This window comes from Equus asinus, chromosome 11 (assembly GCF_041296235.1).
Source record: "Equus asinus isolate D_3611 breed Donkey chromosome 11, EquAss-T2T_v2, whole genome shotgun sequence".
Classification (NCBI taxonomy): Eukaryota; Metazoa; Chordata; class Mammalia; order Perissodactyla; family Equidae; genus Equus; species Equus asinus.
The window spans coordinates 81,600,484-81,618,873 of record NC_091800.1 but is presented as its reverse complement, the minus strand read 5'-3'; the positions used below and the strand labels follow the sequence as shown (position 1 = coordinate 81,618,873).

The 18,390-nt window shown below is 43.4% G+C and overlaps 1 protein-coding gene across 1 annotated transcript in view; it reads left to right on the top strand.

Annotated features, from left to right (window-relative positions):
* Positions 1-18,390, top strand: part of COL4A1 (collagen type IV alpha 1 chain) — a 147,418-nt gene that overhangs the window by 61,479 nt on the left and 67,549 nt on the right. The window contains exon 2 of the mRNA XM_044779703.2: positions 1,186-1,245. Within this exon, the coding sequence (XP_044635638.1) occupies positions 1,186-1,245 (60 nt within the window). The remainder of the gene's footprint in view (positions 1-1,185; positions 1,246-18,390) is intronic.

The window sequence follows — 18,390 nt, the reverse complement described above, 5'->3', positions numbered from 1 at the left end:
CTTGTTCAGACTTCACTTTATAAAATAAATATCTCCAGATGCAGTTGTTTTATGCAGAAGATCTCCATGGCGATGGCGCTGAGACTTGAGTATACTGTTAAAAATATAGACGTCATGTGCTCACAGTGCTATTAATAGCGTGGCTGTATTTTCAGGAAACTGTTGTCACCTGAAGCAGAATTTAGGTATGCATTTTATCTCAGACTTAATACAGAGCCTCTAAGAAAGATAATTAAATTTTTCCATCATTCTGCCTTACATTCTGTCCATAATACTTATGTCTACATTGGTTTAAATTTGAGTTTTTCTAAGGAAATTGCAAATGTGTATAGGAACCATCATGTTTATCTTTTAACGTGTTGGCAACTTTATGTAATGGAAGTTGAAGTTGGGTTCTAATTTCAACCTTGTCCTAGCATTACATTAAACCTCCTAATTCAGTTTTCACACCTGTAAAGTGGGGATGGTAACACTCCTCTCAAAACAATTGTTAGGATCATTAAATAAGATGATGGCTGATTGTCAGGGGCACCTCGTGGGCTTTCGAACACCTTAGTTCCCTTCTCCAGCTTTTATTATGTGCTTGGCTTCTTTCCCTTGCATTTTTAACATTATGTGTTCTTTGTTGAACATTCAAGCTTTAATTGGATTAAAAAATCAGTTCTTTAAGGTTTAGGCTTAAAAATCAGCCCCTTTATGTATTTCCTCTTTGCACGAACATTTTTTGCATGCCTGTGTGTCCCCGGGAATTCGAAGGACAAAGCATGGACTCTGCTGGGCCCTGTCTCCCCTGGTCTCGGGTCTGAAACTCCTCAATCAGAAGTGTGACATTTTCGTAGCCTTGCAATTATGGACGACGTCTTGTTAACGTAATTCCTTGGAGAGTCAACTTCAAAACGTGTAAGCGACATCCTTCGCTTTTTGGACTAAGTGTTGGTGTGATATGTTCTACTCCAGGACTGTGGTTTTGTCTGTTAGAGTTAGAGATGTGGGCCGTCAGATAAGTACGTACGTGGCAACCCCATTAGAACAAATCCAGATATTACTTATTTTAAGACTGTGCTCATAATAACAGGCCAGGACTTCTCCCATAAATAGGTGAAGACGCCAAAATCATTTCGCTTCAAATATTGACCTTAACTTGCAAGTATTCTTCTATTTAAAGATGTTTTCTCTTATTTCCAGGGTGGTTGTGCTGGCTCTGGCTGCGGAAAGTGTGACTGTCATGGAGTTAAGGGACAAAAGGTGAGTGGCCAAAACTTAAGTGATAATTCCTTTTGAATCGCCATCAACGTGGAAATCACTAGAAGCTACATTAAAATTAACTGAATAATCGACAATTCATGTTGAAGCCTTATTACTATTTTAATAATTTCCCCAGAGCAATACAAATGAAGTAGAGCCAGGCTTAACAGTATTTCTGAGGAATCTTAACAGCTATTTCCCAAAGATTGTAATAATTAGTGGCAATTAATGTAGAAAAAGAGATTTAGTTTATTTTCCTTTTTTAACTCCAGAGGGAACAAGTATATTGGCAGAAAATCTGTTGAGTCAATAGTATTCTTTGGAATTAATATATAAGAGCTAAATATTTTTCTGAAAAAAGAAAAGTTTCTATTGCACTTGAGGGCCTTCTGTTCAAATTTAGTATTTTTAAACTTTTTTTTTTTGGTGAGGAAGATTGGCCCTGAGCTAACATCTATGCCAGTGTTCCTCTTTTTGTGTGTGGGAAGCCACCACAGCATGGCTTGATGAGTGGTGCGTAGGTCCAGGCCCGGGATCCAAACCCAAAAACCCTGAGCCGCCAAAGTGGAGCATGCGAACTTAACCACTACACCACTAGGCTGACACCAAAACAATTTTTAATTCATAACATACTTGTCTGGATTTATTTACAAAAACAGTGAATATTTATTGTTTCCCAGATGTAAAATTAAATTTTTTTTCTAGCAAGTGCTCCCCTCTCTCTCATTTAAGAAATCTGGGTCTAGATAAAGATCTTTTTCTCTGGAAGACAAGTCCTATCTGTGCATTTCAGTTGTTTGGAGCGAAGGTGCTTGTCTGGTTTTGACCCCGAGACAGGGCAGCATCCTGAACTGCCTGGTGTCACCATGGAAACCAGGTGTGGCAGTGAGACAGCATGGCCAACAAACATGCAGTGTGGGAGCACAGCAGGTTGAGGCCAAGTGGAAGGGAGCGAGCCCCGGGGACCACTGTCTGCCTTCAGGAAGCCGAACGGGCCAGCTGGGCCAGCATTCGAATTTTCTTGCTCATGGCCTGTCAAAAGCTTGTGGAGTCACAGACTCACACTTTTGAAATTCAGCAAATTCTACTTCCAGAAAATTGTTTCGTTTCTTTTTAGCTACTTGCTGAAGTATCAACATTTTTCTTTTAAAAAAAATGCTCACAGTTGGTGGCACTGGTATTAGCTGGATAAATTTCGAATAAATGAAGTATGTGAAACCATCTTTATTTCTCTCATTATCAACTTTATCAACTATAATTCATCTTCACGCTCTGTTTATCCTCTTACTTGAGAATTTTTTCTAGCTAGTTCTAGTGTGCATTCTCAGGAGTTATTTTAGAGTAGAGGCAAGTATGCTCATACCACAAAGATTTTCTCATTTTTCGTCTAACTTGAATTATACACGTAAGCACACTGAACTAACAAAGAAATCCTTAAAACTATAAAAAATAGAACTTTCAGATGTCAATAAAGAGGAAATGAAGGCCTAAATCAACACTACTCTGTTTCTTTTTCTTTGGTGAGGAAGATTGGCCCTGAGCTAACATCTGTGCCCATCTTCCTCTCTTTTATGTGGGATGCTGCCACAGCATGGCTTGATGAGTGCTGCTTGGTCTGCATGTGGGATCTGAACCTGTGAGCCCCAGCCCACCAAAGCGGAGCGTGCGGACTTAACCACTGTGCCACCGGGCCGGCCCTTCTCTGTGTAACTGAAAGCATCGGGATGTGGAGAGGAGCAGGCAGAGTTTCTCACTCTCTTAGAGAGAACAGGGTCCATTCCACCAACTCTTGATTTCCACTCCCATCCAGCAGCTGAAGACCCCAGAGGGACTCCACCCATAAGGCTTTGGTGTTTTTCAGGCTTCCTATTCTGTACATGTATTTTCTAGCCTGATTCATTTTAATTTTTACCAAAAACCCACCCATAATGTAGAACAAGGTAGACTTATCCAGATACAGCTTTCCAAATATTTTCCGCTAACTTCGTGACTTGATGACGGCTAGTCAGAGGCTTGGCCCACTTCAGTTCAGAGTCGGTTAAAGATCTTCAGAGAAGGCAGGGGGAAAACTGAGTGACAGCAGCACCTAGCGCCCAACCCAAAGAGAAAAGGGTCTTTCAACATTTTGTTTCAGAATTGCACCTCGAGGCACCCTTGCTGTGGCTGATGCGCTCGGCTGAGGCCAGGTCTGTGTTTATGGTGACATGGGGATGTGTCGCAGGGCCTGCGTCCACCTTGGCTGGGGAAGATCAAGGGCAGGAGAGCCTTGAAGCGGAAGACCTGCCCTTAGATCGCACTGCTCTCTCGTGATACGGGTTCCGGGTTGCCTCCTCCTCTGACCAACCTAAGCCTTGAAATTGGAAAACCGCAGAGCTCCCACTGGGACTGGGGTGGAAGGTGTGAAATTCTGTTCTCCCCCTTGCTAAGCCTCGAGCTTTCCCAGCAAAGTGAATCAGACATCCGGCTCCAGGACCTTCATGGTCTTTCCTGGCCCGACTCTGCTCCCTCAACACTCAGTCTCCTCCATTGCCCACTTTGGATTTTTTATGTTATTATTAAATACAGACTGTTTAAGATAAAATACTGGCAAGCTATAGGTTAAACCATTCTGAATTTGCATTTCCGAAGACTGTAATGATTGAATGGGTTCAGGAGGGCTCTTGAAATCTAGGGGGATAGCTAAATGATTTAGTGTTATATCCTTTTAAAAAAAATTGGAGATCTATCTTTTCTCCTCTTGAGCATAAATATTTCAGGTTCACATAGCATGAGCAAGGAGAGGTCCTTCCTCCCACGGAAAGAGGAAATTTTAAACTTCCTCTTATTGTCTTGGAAGTGATGTTAAAGTAATCAGTTTAATGATGTGAAAGGCCTAGACCTTAACTGAGCTAGGATTTCAGATCTGGTTCCATGTTCTTATCCAAGGTCAGATAACAAAGACATTTATTCTTGGCTGGCACGTCAGTAAGAGAAATTGGTCTTCCTCAAATGCCACCACCTCCCACACATTCTCAGAGTACCCAAGTCCTAGACATGCTAATTGGGTGTAAATGCAAAATGAGTGAAGGGTTCATAATCATAGAATTTAAATCTAGTGTCTCAAAACCCAAGCCTGCTACTGGGCGAGGTCTTCAATTTCATCGGAGTTATTTTGCTGTTTTGCTATTCTCAAATGTCTACAAATTAAATGAATTTTGACTTGTTTTTGAAAATAGGATAATAGGAGCCACATAACCCAGAGAGAATTAAAGTTACCTAACTGGGACAGAGTGTCACGGCCTTTGAAATTTGGAAATCCTTGTTTCTGAGACATGTCTTAACCACATCTCCTTGAGGAACACTCTGACATGTTGGCTATTTAGAGTCCACCAATGGAAACTGGAATATCTCCAGGATAAATTGCCAGATCTCTTTTGGCCAAGTCCTGCTTTCCACGGAGATGTGATTAATTGACAGAATGTCCTATAGTCTCCAGATAGGATGAGTAAATGTTAATGCAGCAGATTGTTCGTCATTTTGTAACCTCATTGCTATCAATACAGTACTGAGTGTCTTATTTGGAGTTCAACAGTTAAATGGATTTCAGTGTCTTCGCTGAGTTGTTTATTTTCCCACTTCCCTGGCCGGCCGCTCGTATCTTCAGATGTTTTCTCTTAGGTGATTAATTTAGGTTTGTACACAATGGCTCTGTGTTCTTCCAGAGGCCTCGGTGGTGTGGGAATGTTATCTACTTAAACTGATTAGGGTTTTGAATGCTTGCTTACTCAGAAATAGCCAAAAATTAAGCTCTTCTTTTGCTTGATAACCTGATTTTCTCAACTATTTGACACAGTAGGAGAGGCTGCACATTCCTAGGACTTACTGCTCTATGCTTGGAAATTAACCATTTATATTTTGTGAAAATAGAGTTTGCACAAGAAGTCTTGCAAATATTTTCGCCAGGGGAACCCAAGTTTATGTAACGCGATCATTATATTCTATGACCCTGCAGCGTCCAGAAAAAGGAAGTTTAAGTTCAACTAGAGAGGTGAGGGATGTGCATGTGAAATAAATAGGTTAAGAGTAAATGACCAAATTGCAGGAGAAGCAGTAGAGAAAACAGATGCCACAGTTGTTCTGAGAAGGAGGTGATCTCTGTGGCCTAGAACCATAAATAAGGGGACAGCTTCCTGGATGAAGTGGGATCCAGGCATAGCACTGTTCACTGATTCACCAGACATGCTTGGATGTAGAACAGGGTTGTCTGTCACACATATGCGTAAAGACGTACGCTGAATTTAACTGCGTGTTCAGAGAAAACAGCTCTGTGGCCACTTGATAAATGCCATCATAGAAAAGGTTTGACAATTCCTCATGTAGTGACTGTTGAAAGGGACATTCCCATCATAGTCTTGGGAGCGCTGAGAATTTTAATTAACCAGAATTATAGTAACTCTAAAGACTAGTGAGAACCGTTTGGCTATCTCATAACTTCTCAGAATACCTTAACCTGCTAACGTCCAGATCCTTGCCAACGGCATGGGGAAGAAGGACGTTATCCTATTATGACTAATTAGACTGTCTATAAATCACAGCCCCACTCCACACACTGGGTCTGCACAGCAGTAATATAGTCATCAGATAGCATGGTCCCAGATTATCTTCAAAGCAGAGAGCTTTAAAAATGGAATTTCTTTCTTTTTGTCTAAAAATGTGTATCCTATCTGATTTGAAAAGGCTGGAGAAGTCTGGCTAATCTGGAATTGATTCTGTTGCTGGCCCCAGAAATCTGGGAAGATGTTAATGTTACTTGTGCACGAAGTTTGCACAAGATGCTCTTTTCTTGTATTCCGGTAGATGGTTTGTAGCTTTTCCAGCCATTTAGCTCCTATATGTATTTGACACAATCAATAGGTATCCCATGTCAGACCTCTGTATAAAACTGTTTGTCTGCATCTCAACATTAAATTATAGCCTCTGCTCCTACACAGCAGATCTTAGCCAGGACAGAAAAATCCTGACTTTGGAGTGTCAGAGTGAGAAAGAGAAAGGGGCTGATATGTATTGAACATCTGCCTTGGGTCAGACACAGTGCTGCACTTTTTAATGCTTATTATTATTGTACCCATTTTACAGTGGAAGAAACAATCAAAAGTCCAGGGTTTCTCAGCTTTGGCACTATTGACATTTTGGACAGGATAATTTTTTGCTGTAGGGAGTGTCCTGCACATTGTAGGATGTTTAGCAGCATCCCTGGTCTCTACCCACCAGATGCCAGTAGCACTCTCCCTCCCCCAATTGTGGCAATCAAAATGTCTCCAGATATGGCCAAATGTCTCCTGGGGGCTGGGGGCGAGGGAGGAGCAAAATTGGCCTGCATGGGGAGCCACTGAACCAGCCCAATCTCTTATAGGGAATAAGAGGCAAGTAAGAGGATTCAGGCGCTAATCACAGCACTAATCAACTTCCATTCTTGAAGATCAGAAGATCCTGATCTGAGAGAGCCCAACAAGATGAACTGATGGTTCAGAATATCCTGGAGTCGTGAGCAAACTCCCATTGCTCTAGAACTGAATCCGTGGTATACGCTGCTCTGCTGGCCACCTGCCACGGAAAGCAAGCCTTCCCAAGCCTTTCTCTAAATGGGTGGTGATGGAGGGATCGCTGGAGGACCACAGAGAAAGAAACCTGTTCCTTTGGGGCCGTGGGCCAACCTCCCAGTTCCTGATCTAGAGAAAGATCCACTGGGGTCTCCATCTGGTTAGACAAATAGCCACACGGAGCCACCTAGAGTGTGATGTGGGGTCGGAGGGCACCCCACCCCCGACCTGAGGTAGGCTAGGGGAAGCCCAGCCCAGATGACTGGCGTTCCATCGCACTCAGGGGATGTCGATTCCATATGGCATTCAGAATAAAACCTTGCAGGAAGGGCGTATTGACATGAGGACTTTTCAGACCTGTGTCAAAGATGGGAGAGCACCTACATTGTCAGGATTGGGCCTCCGCCACCCCCTTCCTTCAGGAAATCCTGGCATATCCTCTATCCTGTAGGAAATGCATCACTCTGGTTAAGAGGGAGAAATCTTTGTTAAGTACCGGGCATGTCTCCTTGATTTCCCAGGAGGCGAATCGAGCCGTGTTTCTTATGCATTCTGGACATAGTTAAAAACCAGGGCCGTCAGCTTGCTCATCAGCCTTGTTTGTGTCTGGAAAGCTGCGTCTCCCCTTTCCTTTCCACAGGCTACTTGGAGCTGTGGGATGAATCAATCAACGTGCACTTTTCAGTCATTACTTTTCTAGGCACTTTTAGAGATACAAAACTAGTAATTTTAATGTCTTTCTCTCAAGGACATGCTAAACAAGAAAAAGTGTGTGCAAAGAATGCTGTAAATCTAATCATATCTAAATAGAAGAGGAGAAGCTAAATTTTCCACTCTTTCCAATTATATGTGCTGTTTTACACTGATTATTTTCCATTGGCTGCTGTTGCCAGAGACATTGCAGTGCCTGCTGGATTTGGAGTTTAGGCATTAGCTTGCACGTCTTAATATTCTAGTCATTTTTGTGCTATATTGCAGTAATTGCCAAAAATGCCTTAGGGTCTGACTTATTATTATTATTATTATTTGAGGAAGATTAGCCCTGAGCTGACGTCTGCTGCCAATCCTCCTCTTTTTGCTGAGGAAGATTGGCCCTGAGCTAACATCCGTGCCCATCTTTCTCTACTTTATACGTGGGACGCCTGCCACAGCATGGCTTAATAAGCAATGTGTAGGTCTGGGCCCGGGATCCGAACCGGCAAATCCTGGGCCATTGAAGTGGAATGTGTGAACTTAACCACTATGCCACCAGGCCGGCCCCTGTAACATTATTTTTAAGATAAAGGTTCTGACCTTTTCCTAAGATCCTAAATACAGGATACTTTCTTAGTTGTCATTAAATCTTCAGTGAAATTCCTTTTTGAGACAGGGACTATATTTTCTTGATATTTTTTGACAGTTCAATTGTCTTCAGCTTATATACATATTTATTTCATTATTTCATTTTTAACTTACTCATGTCTAATAGTAGAAATATTTTTAGTCATGATTTCATTATGAAGTAAAAAAATACAAGAGCAGAGTGCTTTGTATGCTGTACTTTATATATCAACTGGTTATTCTTTTTTCATTCCTCGTTATTCTTAGTATCTGTGTAGCATAGATTTGAGATTTCGAGGATTATTAAAGTACAAGATTATCTTTCATTTATTCTTTATGAGAATGTTGAAAATTTCTTTCCCATAAATTAAATTATATTAATGATTATCCTAAATGTTAAAGGTGTTGCGTTTCTTCCTAGACATTTTATTTTTTTCTCAAGTAAATGAAAGTAAATATTTTTGTGTAAACTCTTTGAAACTTTGGCTAAATTAACTGATTTGGACTAACAATAATGAATTATGAATAATAACAATAATTTATTTATTAAGCACTTACTCTTTGAGGGTCAGTGCACCAAATTTGAATTAGTGAGAATTTCAAAATCTAGCATATTTAAAAAGAAAATCTGTTTTCTTCCTTCTAAGATGTGAAATATTTACTTAAAATGCAGAAGAACGTGCTAGTTACTATAAAATTTTATAAGGCTTATTTAGTAGAATTAGGTTCAGTGTCTTTGGAATTACGTCTAATGTTTTTGAGACTGATTGGGTATCTGTTTTTATAGTGTTTTTTGAGCATTCCCGAAAGGCAGTAGTGTCTAGCTCATCCTTTCCCAAAACATGATTCTCAGACCATCTTGAGGACGTTAGTGAATGTTTCCTTTGGGGTGGGATATGGAAGAGCGATCCAAGGACAGATCAGTTTGGGGAAAACTGAGTTATGTTATGGTTAAATGGACATTTGCTGTACCCACTCTAGCACATCGCTGAACCTTTCATAAGCTTCTGACTTTCAAGGGCTGGCATGTCATGTACCGTTCCCCAAACTTACTTGATCGCAGACCCCTTTTATTGCTCAAATCAGGAACAGCCTTTAGGAAGGAACGTTTTGTTGAGTAAAAGCCTTGATTCTAGTGTGAGTTCCACCCACTAGCTGAGTGTGTTTCGTCGAGTCATTGTGACCAAGTCGCCCTAAGAAAAAGGGAAATGACCTTTGACATGCAATTTCCCAGTGTTGCTACAACAATCAAGTAAAAGGTATTGTGCCTCAGAGCACTTAGGAATTTTAAAATGTCATATAGGTCTCCATGTCATTTTAGCAGTAGCTGAATTTTAAAGTTGTGATGCTATGAGGAAAGAGTTTGCTTGCTGGTCCAGTTCTGGATGGATTCCTAGACATCAGGATGTGGGCACAGACCGTCCAGCTGAGGCTTCTCAATTCAGAAACGAGGAGTAGAAGACTGTGGAAACTGACTTCTTCCACCCATGACAGAAGCCCTCCCAGGACCTAAATTCAGGAGATGTCAGGATGCTTTTAGAATCACAGCACTGTTGTCAGGAAGCATGTTTGTAGCTTTTGGATGCTTTTGGTGGAGGAAAACTGAGATGTGCTCACTTGGGAGGTCTGTCTGGAAATATCATCCAATTTCTAGTCAACGTTGTGATTTTAGCATCAGTTTCCAGAATCATTATCTCTTACAATCTGAGGGAAACCAACTCTCCCTTCATTCGGTTCCCTAACGCTTCAAATACCTCTGCAGGTTTTTGTTGTGGGCTGCTTTTCCTGAGATAACATATCATTACAAGTCTTGTCCAAACTCCGCTCCTCCCCCAGCCAACTTGCCTTGTTCTAGATATTTGTAAAGGGGAACCTCTGAGAAGTATGGCTTTATTTTGCCATATAATGGGTTCCAACACCCCCAGGGTCTACTTTAATCACTTGGGGGGCCACTGGTGTTCGCTGCAGCATCTCTGATGGCGTGTTCCTTCTCCTTCTGTTAGCTGGTTATGTGGGTTAACACACACTCTCCCCTTTCCTTTTTTTGTGGGTGTCTTGCAATGCCAAGATTTTTTCCAGATGTCTCCTATTTCCTATTTCCACATACTGCACATGAATCATCATCTGGCAGAGTCCTCATGAGAATCAGAACGGGTTCCCACATTTACCTACTTTTGCCTTTTTGATAGTTCTTTGAAAACAAAGGATTTTAAAAAATATTTGCTTGCATCCAAGGGTAAAATATCAACAGTGTACCATGGGGAGTCCACTAACAACAGATCCAAGTTGAGTGGGTTTGTCTTACTCTGCTCGCAAGCCCACAGTGGACGCCGCTGAAAGGCACACTGTTCCATTCCACGGGAGGGTCAGAGGGCTCTGCTTCCCCCGGCTTCCATCTCGTCTTCCTATTTCTCTCCATTACATAAAATTGGCCCCTTCGCCAGGTGCTTCTGAGACGTGTTAAACTTATGATAGGTTACAGTTGTAGAAAAATCAACGTTTTTTATTTGCACCTGTATTTGGAACACACCTCATCCAGTGTCTTGAATGGAATAGCGTGTCCCCGTGACCCGTGACTTCTGCAGCCCAGAACACCTCATGCAAGTGCACGCTGTCATCAGTGATGTAGAGCCCGGCCAGTCTTCGTCTTGACTGAGTGGAAAAAATCATTTTTTGTAAATATGATCCCAACAAAACATTGGCTGGCAGCAATATAGCTTTCTTTTAGAAGGAGCAAAATGAGATTGTATGTTTTAATTCAAGATCTAAGACTTAACGTAAAACGAACCCTGACAAATGAAAACTGTGCAGTTGGATATCCCTCCCGTTTGTTGGTGGAATACCAGGAGCGTTCAAAATCTGTTTCCAGACAGCACGTAATGATGCGAGATAATTGTGTGGTGTGGGCGTGGAGGGCTGCGCCCGCAAAAATGATATTAACAGAACCCTCAGCCTTGTGAAGTGGCTCAGCACAATGTGCCATTAAACAAAGGAAGAATTAGTCAGAGGTAACAAGAAAACCAGATGGCCGTGGGGAAGTGGTGCCCTTTGTCTTTTTCCCTTGGGCAAGTCCATTAGAAATGTTCAGGGTACTCTTGAGTACCATGCCGGCGGTGGCTTAGCCTGCCCCCACTAGTTAACCATGTAGCTTTATAGAAGCACAATGCTTATCTGGCCCCAATTCAATTGATTCTGGATTTTTTTTCACCTGAGAATCTGATCTGAAGAGCTAATGATGATTCTCAGCTGATCACTAACATGCTGTCATGAAATCATTCCCAGTTTATGGTCCTTCTGCGGGGGTTCTCCTTTGTTACAGTGAGACTGTGCCAGCCTTCGTGCTTACAGCCCAACCTGCAAAGACATGAAAGATGCTTTTGATAATGAACGATAGATATGAATCTCTTAGGTATGTCTTGTTGGATCCCAGGATTTGTCCAAAGAATTTTTCATGGACGTCCCCTTGTAGGTCTTGAGGACCACACATTAGTTCACTGATTCTAGGTGAGAAATCCATTGCTTTAATTTGATGTGAATTCTGAGGTCTCTAGTATCTGGCTAAATGCTTGATTTTGAAATGGTTTTCCCTAGAAGATCGGTAAAGGAATTAAATCTATCCACGCAGATCCAGTGAACTACTTAGGTCCACCATCCTGCCGGTCTGAGTCCTGCTTCATTCCTCGGGTCTTACTGAGCCTCTGCTCTGCACTGGCCCTGTGCCCATAGATTTAGGCGGTGGTTAGCAAGATAGGATGACACCTGTCCCCGGGATCTTGCAGTGTCATGGAGAGGAAACCACTAAACGAGTCATGGCACCAGTGAACCCCGGACGGAACAGTTTGCTCTGAGCTCTGAGGGAGAAAGATGGTAGAGCCGTACGGGAGCCCGTGGGGACCAGAGTGGAGCTGGCCTCGTGGGTCAGGGAGAGGCAAACCAGACTCTTGACTAGCGGGCACCTGAAATTCCGGCAGCACCCGCAGGTGTTAGGCCCCCAGCTCTGTTTCCCTATTTTTCGTCATCGTTACCCTGAATTGGGGTGGAACACTGGACACTTGGGGAAACTGCCATGGACAGTTGTTCCCTCTCACCACCAGCTCGTCTTGTCGCTTCCACGCAGGAGACCCCAACTCATGCAAGGGCATATTTTCGTGAAAGTGGAGTTGTTTGGCAAAAAAGCAGAATGTGTGTCTTTCTGTAAGCCCTCTGGAGCTACTATTTTCTTGAGCTGGACCTCTCCTCTCCAGTCTGATCACTATTTCGTGGGCGAGGGTGGGAGGTCCCTCGATGAGTCCTGTTCCAGACTGTCTGTTTCCTAATCCAGGAGGCCCTGGAATGCTGTATTTTCTTCCAGATCGGAATGTAGCCCCTCTCCTCCTGGTTCACGGCATTTCATAAACAGTGCTGCAGCAATGCTCCCAGCGTTGCTGACATTCTGCCTCTCCCCGGTAAGGAGTGGCAGCACCAGCAGATCAGTGTCTCGATCCAAATACAGAGGCCCACGGTGAAGGGCAGCTCGCCTCATCGATTCTGGACCACAAAGGCCGAACCCTGGGATCCTCAATCTTGGGAGGGCCCACGGGGCGACCTGGCTTCCCCTGGGTGTGGAATACACAGCTCTTTGCAAGAGATGGTGAGCTGACAGCTAGTTGAATGCCTTGCCTGCCAGGGCGGAAGTAATATATGGCTGGGGGAAAAACTTCCAGCAAAAGCTGGTAGTAGCATTCTAAATTATGGTGTGGAGTCACGAAGTAGAGAAGCCTTTTCGTTTTTTAATGGACATTAGATTGCTGATCTCTGCCAAGGAATTTGGTTCTTCAGGCCCTTGTGGGTCCAGGGCTGTGAGGACAGGAGCTGAAGCCCACACCTCAGGGTGGAAGGCCGCCACTGCCTCAAAGGGGTGTTTGGCCTCCACAGGGATTCTGAAGACACGACGACGATGCCTTTAGTGTCCACCCGGGGGGTGCAGGAGATTTCACATGCTTTGTTGAAGCATCCGGTTTTCCTTTCGCTCTGCTCCCATGCCCTGGTGCGCCAATTTTACTTTCTGCTGCCTCATGGCACACCTCTAGTGCCACACATTCTCTGGGGCCTGCCTGCCCGCTTTCCTCCTGTCTCATGGGTGAGCACGCACACGTGCACACATGCACATGCACACTTTTTTTCCAGACCCCCTCGCCCTCTCCCCTGCTGTCTGCTTGCAACACTCCCTGCCCACTGGCTCTGAGTGTGGTGGGTCTTTTCCTTCTTTCTGGATCAGCAGTTTTGGAGGAGGCTGCTCAGGGACTCGTTGTGCTGTGGGGAGTGGGCGGGGAGAACAAGGGGACCAAGTTGAGAGGGTGAAATTCCCGCAGGGTGGCGGTCAGCAGCCACTTGAAGGTGAGAAGCATCGTGGGCCGTGGCCTAGGTCGGGGGACCTCCAGAGCCGGGTGAACATCAGAGGGGAGCCCAGGAGCCCGAGAGTTTCCATGAGGATGGGGTGTATCTTACACTGGTCCTCGGGATGGAGGACACGTCTCACCCACACGGCCCTGTCTGGATGAGGATGCGTGGCAGCTGTGGTTATTACGTGTCCTCATGGTTGGGTGTGCATTTCTCAATCGGAAGAAAATCTAGTCATTTTGATTTAAAGTTGAAAATCGCCGGTAGGCAGGACTTGGAATCTGAGGTCTGAAAACCCTTCCAAATCGAAGCACCTACGGTCCCGTGATGGCAGGTCTTCCCTGCAAAGGCCTGAGCGGGCTTCAGCGCTGTGCGTTCCTGACCTTTCTGGAGTAGAACGTCCTTTTACTGAAAGGGACTTTGGTATGCAGTAGATGTCAGAAGGCTCCGTTGATCTAGAGGGAGGAAGGTCAGGCCCATAATGGGCTATTACTTTACAAGTAGACATTTCCTCAGTGTCGAATACTTTCCCGATGATGTGAGCTCAGAAAAGGGAACATGACTCAGCAGCATGCAGCTAACGTGCCTTCGCCATTTGTCTTTCAAGCCTGCTGATGTGAAAATTCAGGTTTCTTGAGTCCCATTTGCCATCTGGTTTTTCTCCCCTTTTTCTCTTTTGAAGGATCACACCATCCCTCTGCTGAAGTCCTCACGGCTGAGAAACGTTCTCGTGCTTTCCTTGCAGTCTTTGTTCCATTTGCTAGTCTGTTCAGTTCTCCCTATTTCATGTCTGAAGTCTTCCTTGGGGCCGGGAGGTTGGCGCTGGTATTAAATAACTTTACTTAAATCATGTCGGACTTTATAAAACGCTGCTCTGATGGCTGCCTGAGCCTAGTGACGACAGATCAGGTGTCACCTCTGTGGTCTTACTACTGGGTGAGCACCAGGAACTGAAAGAGAGGCAGAAATAGATTGTAATTATAAGGACGTTAGTGGGGAGTAACCTTGTGTTTCCTTTATATCTCACTTACTTGCGTTTGTGAAGTTATATTCTTAACCCAAGTGTCTATCCTGCAAATATTTAAAGTCAAAGTTCCCCAACTTGGGAGCTGTTCACACTCTGGGGACACAGTCCCTTCAGGGCTCTTCTTCCTTGGGACACACACAGTCTAATATGTAGTGAGGTGGGTGTCTGCATGGTATGAATTTAAGAACTCTCTGTCATAGGATGCTTCAAACAAGGTAAGCCACTCAGTGAGTATAGTTTAAAATTCCATTTTTTAAAAGGAATCTGCTCCACTCAGTGACAGATAAGAATATATCCAAGTCATTTTCTGTCCTGTCAGATATTTTGTTCCTGACACAGGCACCCATCTCCTGAGGCGTTTCCTGTGTTCAATCACATTATCAAGCATGAGTTCTAGAAGAATGTGGGTAATCTTATTTCAGAAGCAAATCGTTTGTCATCTCCTCAGCAATTATGACATTCAGTGGTGACAGTTCAGATCTGTAGGGGGCAGTGTCTCTTTCCTTATTTGTGCCACATCACGTTTTCCTGGCATCCGATACCCCTTCCGTGGGTGACTTTAGTTGGGTGTACCCCAGTGGCCTCAGGGGCTAGTGTGGCTCCGCGCTTCCACAGTATATTTTGGGACCTGGGAGCGGGGTGAGCCCCGGGTTCGGTCATCCCCAGAGCAGAACTCTGTGTGGCTCTTCATAAGCCCCGATATAGGGCTGGCTCCCTGTCGTTGCCATAGCTGTTATTCTAAAATTCTGGACCCAAATAATCAACTGCAGTATTTTTACACAGAATGTCAAACAGCTGTTCGATGATTATTTTTCATGTTTCTTCACAGAAGGTGCTGATTCTCCCCATGGAGAAGTACCGAGTTTGGAAACCTATTTCTTCTCTCAAGAATGCCTGGTGGGCTCCCATTGGTTTGGAATTCCCGTGGGAGCTCAGAAATTTTACAAAATTAGCAATTTTCTATCTGGGGCGGGAGACAAGAGAAGTTCATTTCAGGATACTTGACTGATCGGCCTCCGCTGGCCAAAGAGGAATTGCCTCGGTCATTGTGGGTCATCGTGACGGATGCAGCAGGTCCCCAGAGTGGGAGCGGGGAGGGCGCGTCGGCAGCAGGTGTGGCCTGACCTTTCTCTGCAGATTGTCCCTTCTTCGCTCCCCCCTCTCTGTCTTTGTCTCTAACACACTTACACATTGGGTCATCTATCCTCTAATTGATTTTTGTTTTTTTGAGGAAGATTAGCTCTGAGCTAACATCTGCTGCCAATCTTCCTCTTTTTTGCTGAGGAAGATTGGCCCTGAGTGAACATCCATGCTCATCTTCTTCTGCTTTATATGTGGGACGCCTGCCTCAGCATGGCTTGGTAAGTGGTGGCATGTCTGCACCTGGGATCTGGAGTGGCAAACCCTGGGCCACCGAAGCACAGCATGCGAACTTAACCATTACACCACCAGGCTGGCCCCTCTAATTGATTTTTTAAAAATTTAAATACAGAATACATGGGAAAATGTCACACATTTTTAAACTCTACGATCCGTAATCTATTCTTTTATGAGAATGTTAATATCTCCTAATTTACAAACTGTAGTGCAATTTGTCTGGGTCTGCATCTTAGCTCCTATCCAAAAAAGCAAAATATTTTAGTCTATTGGCATTAAGTAATTAAGAAGAAAAAAGCGAGAATATCTTATAAAGTGAACCTTTAAAACCTCTACAAAATAGAGTAAAAGTGGCATTAAATAAGATCCTACTAATTTAATTTTTTAAATTATTTGGCCACACCTTGGATTAAAATATATCCCCACATTATTTTTTGAAAATAGACTTGCCAATTTTGTGAATAATATTGAGGTGAAAAGAATCTACCTGTTAAGGGAAAGCTATGTTTAAGTATTTAAGAAGTAGCTATTTATTGCGTTAATTATGCATCATTATTTTGTGTTGATTCTGCAAATATGTGCTTTTCTTATCTATTCAGTTTTAAAATCAAAATCTTGACCAAAAAAATCCCTTTAACAGCTTGCTTAATTTCTTTCCTTGAGTGACTGTATATTTTTTTAAAGTATTAATGGTGTTTACTGAAAAAAGTTAAAATTCAGTTATTAATTCAGAGCGATCTTACCACAGCATTTTCAAATTAGTGAGGTTAAGCTAATAGTGGGTTTTGTAAAACCTCAAGCTTTACCTGCATTCGCCTGTGTTATATGGGCGTGTTTAAACCGCCTTGGAGCTGTTCTTATCTTTTAGATTCTAAGCGTGATTAATGAAGTCTTGAAACTATGGCAACATCCTGGGGAAAATGTTATTAGCGATACGATACAGCCAAGTTACTTGGTTGGAGGGAAAGGAAGTAATTTGGGGATATCAGACAAAGAGGAGGGTCCTGGGGCCTCCTGTAAGTGGACAAGCTGGTGAGGTGGTGGCCTTATGAAGGCTCAGCCTGGGAGAATACATGGAACGTTCTGGGCTTGAAAAGAATTAATGTCAGAAGTATTCATTGAGAAAAAAAAACCTTGTGCATAAGATAAAGGAGAAATTTCTTAAAACTGTCATGTTTTTAAAATACCCAAGAAATTCTTATGTCCAATTTAGCCACAAAAACAAGAATGAGATAATTCATGGGTTATGACTGGAGGGAAGGGAAAAAAGACAACCTTGCGTTTTCATTGTCTCTTAAAATATTTCGTGGCTCTATAGGAAAGGCAGTTGGCTTCATGGACGTAGAAATCTTCAGAGTAAATGCAAAATACATGCGTTCAAATAAACTAAAGTCAGAACAGCTTAGTTCGTAATCATTTGTCTAGTGTTTCATGCCATGCAAAGTAACTGAACACTCCATCAAATCTGATGCCTTAAAAGGATCGTGTCAGGGAACTGAGATGGCTGGCAGTGTCCCATTTCACAGAGGGCAGCACTGGTTTTTCGAGAGTTTTGGTTCCTAGGTCAGGCTTCTTTCCCCATTATGTGGCGGTGTCAACGCAGTCACTAAAATGAGAACATAGAAAGTAAGATTCCCAGAAACTCCATTCACCAGTCCTGAGCAGAGAGGCCTGTGTTTGCAGTCAAGCCTGAAAACAGGATTCCTAAACCCACACCCTCTTGGTAGGTTTATATTATTTCCTTGGAATCTTGAACATTTTCTGTTTCCTGATTCACTCTTGAAAATGTTTGGTGAGCGCCTACCACATGCTGTCTGTGCTGCGTGCTGGGGACCCGGGAATGCTCCAGCATGGCACCTGTAAAACCCAATTTTGACAGATAATTGCATTTAACACATTTTTTAAGTGAAAAAAAAATAAAGAAAAAAATTTTCCTATTTGCCAGTTGTTACTTTCTTTCAAAGTTAAACCTGAAGCAGGGGCCGGCCCACTGGTGCAGTGGTTAAGTTTACACGTTCCGCTTTGGCAGCCCCGGGCTTGCCAGTTTGGATCCCGGGTGCGGACCCACTTGGCAAGCCATGCTGTGGTGGGCATCCCACATGTAAAGTAGAGGAAGATGGGCACGGATGTTGGCTCAGGGCCACTCTTCCTCAGCAAAAAAAGAGGAGGATTGGCAGCAGATGTTAGCTCCTGGCTAATCTTCCTCAAAAAGAAAAAAAACCCTGAAGCATATTTTGCATGCTTTTTGTATTATTAATTATAGTTATTACTGTCAGGATATTCCTTTTGCATTTTTCATCCTTACTGTTAGCACGGACCCCCCCACCCCCCCAAAAAAAGTCCATGACCTAGATCGTGGCCCTTCCTGACTTTTATGTGTCCTAATTTTGCTCAGGATGCACGCACTTCCAGGACCTGCCACACACCCACATGCATTTTCAAGTTCAAGTTAACAACATCCCC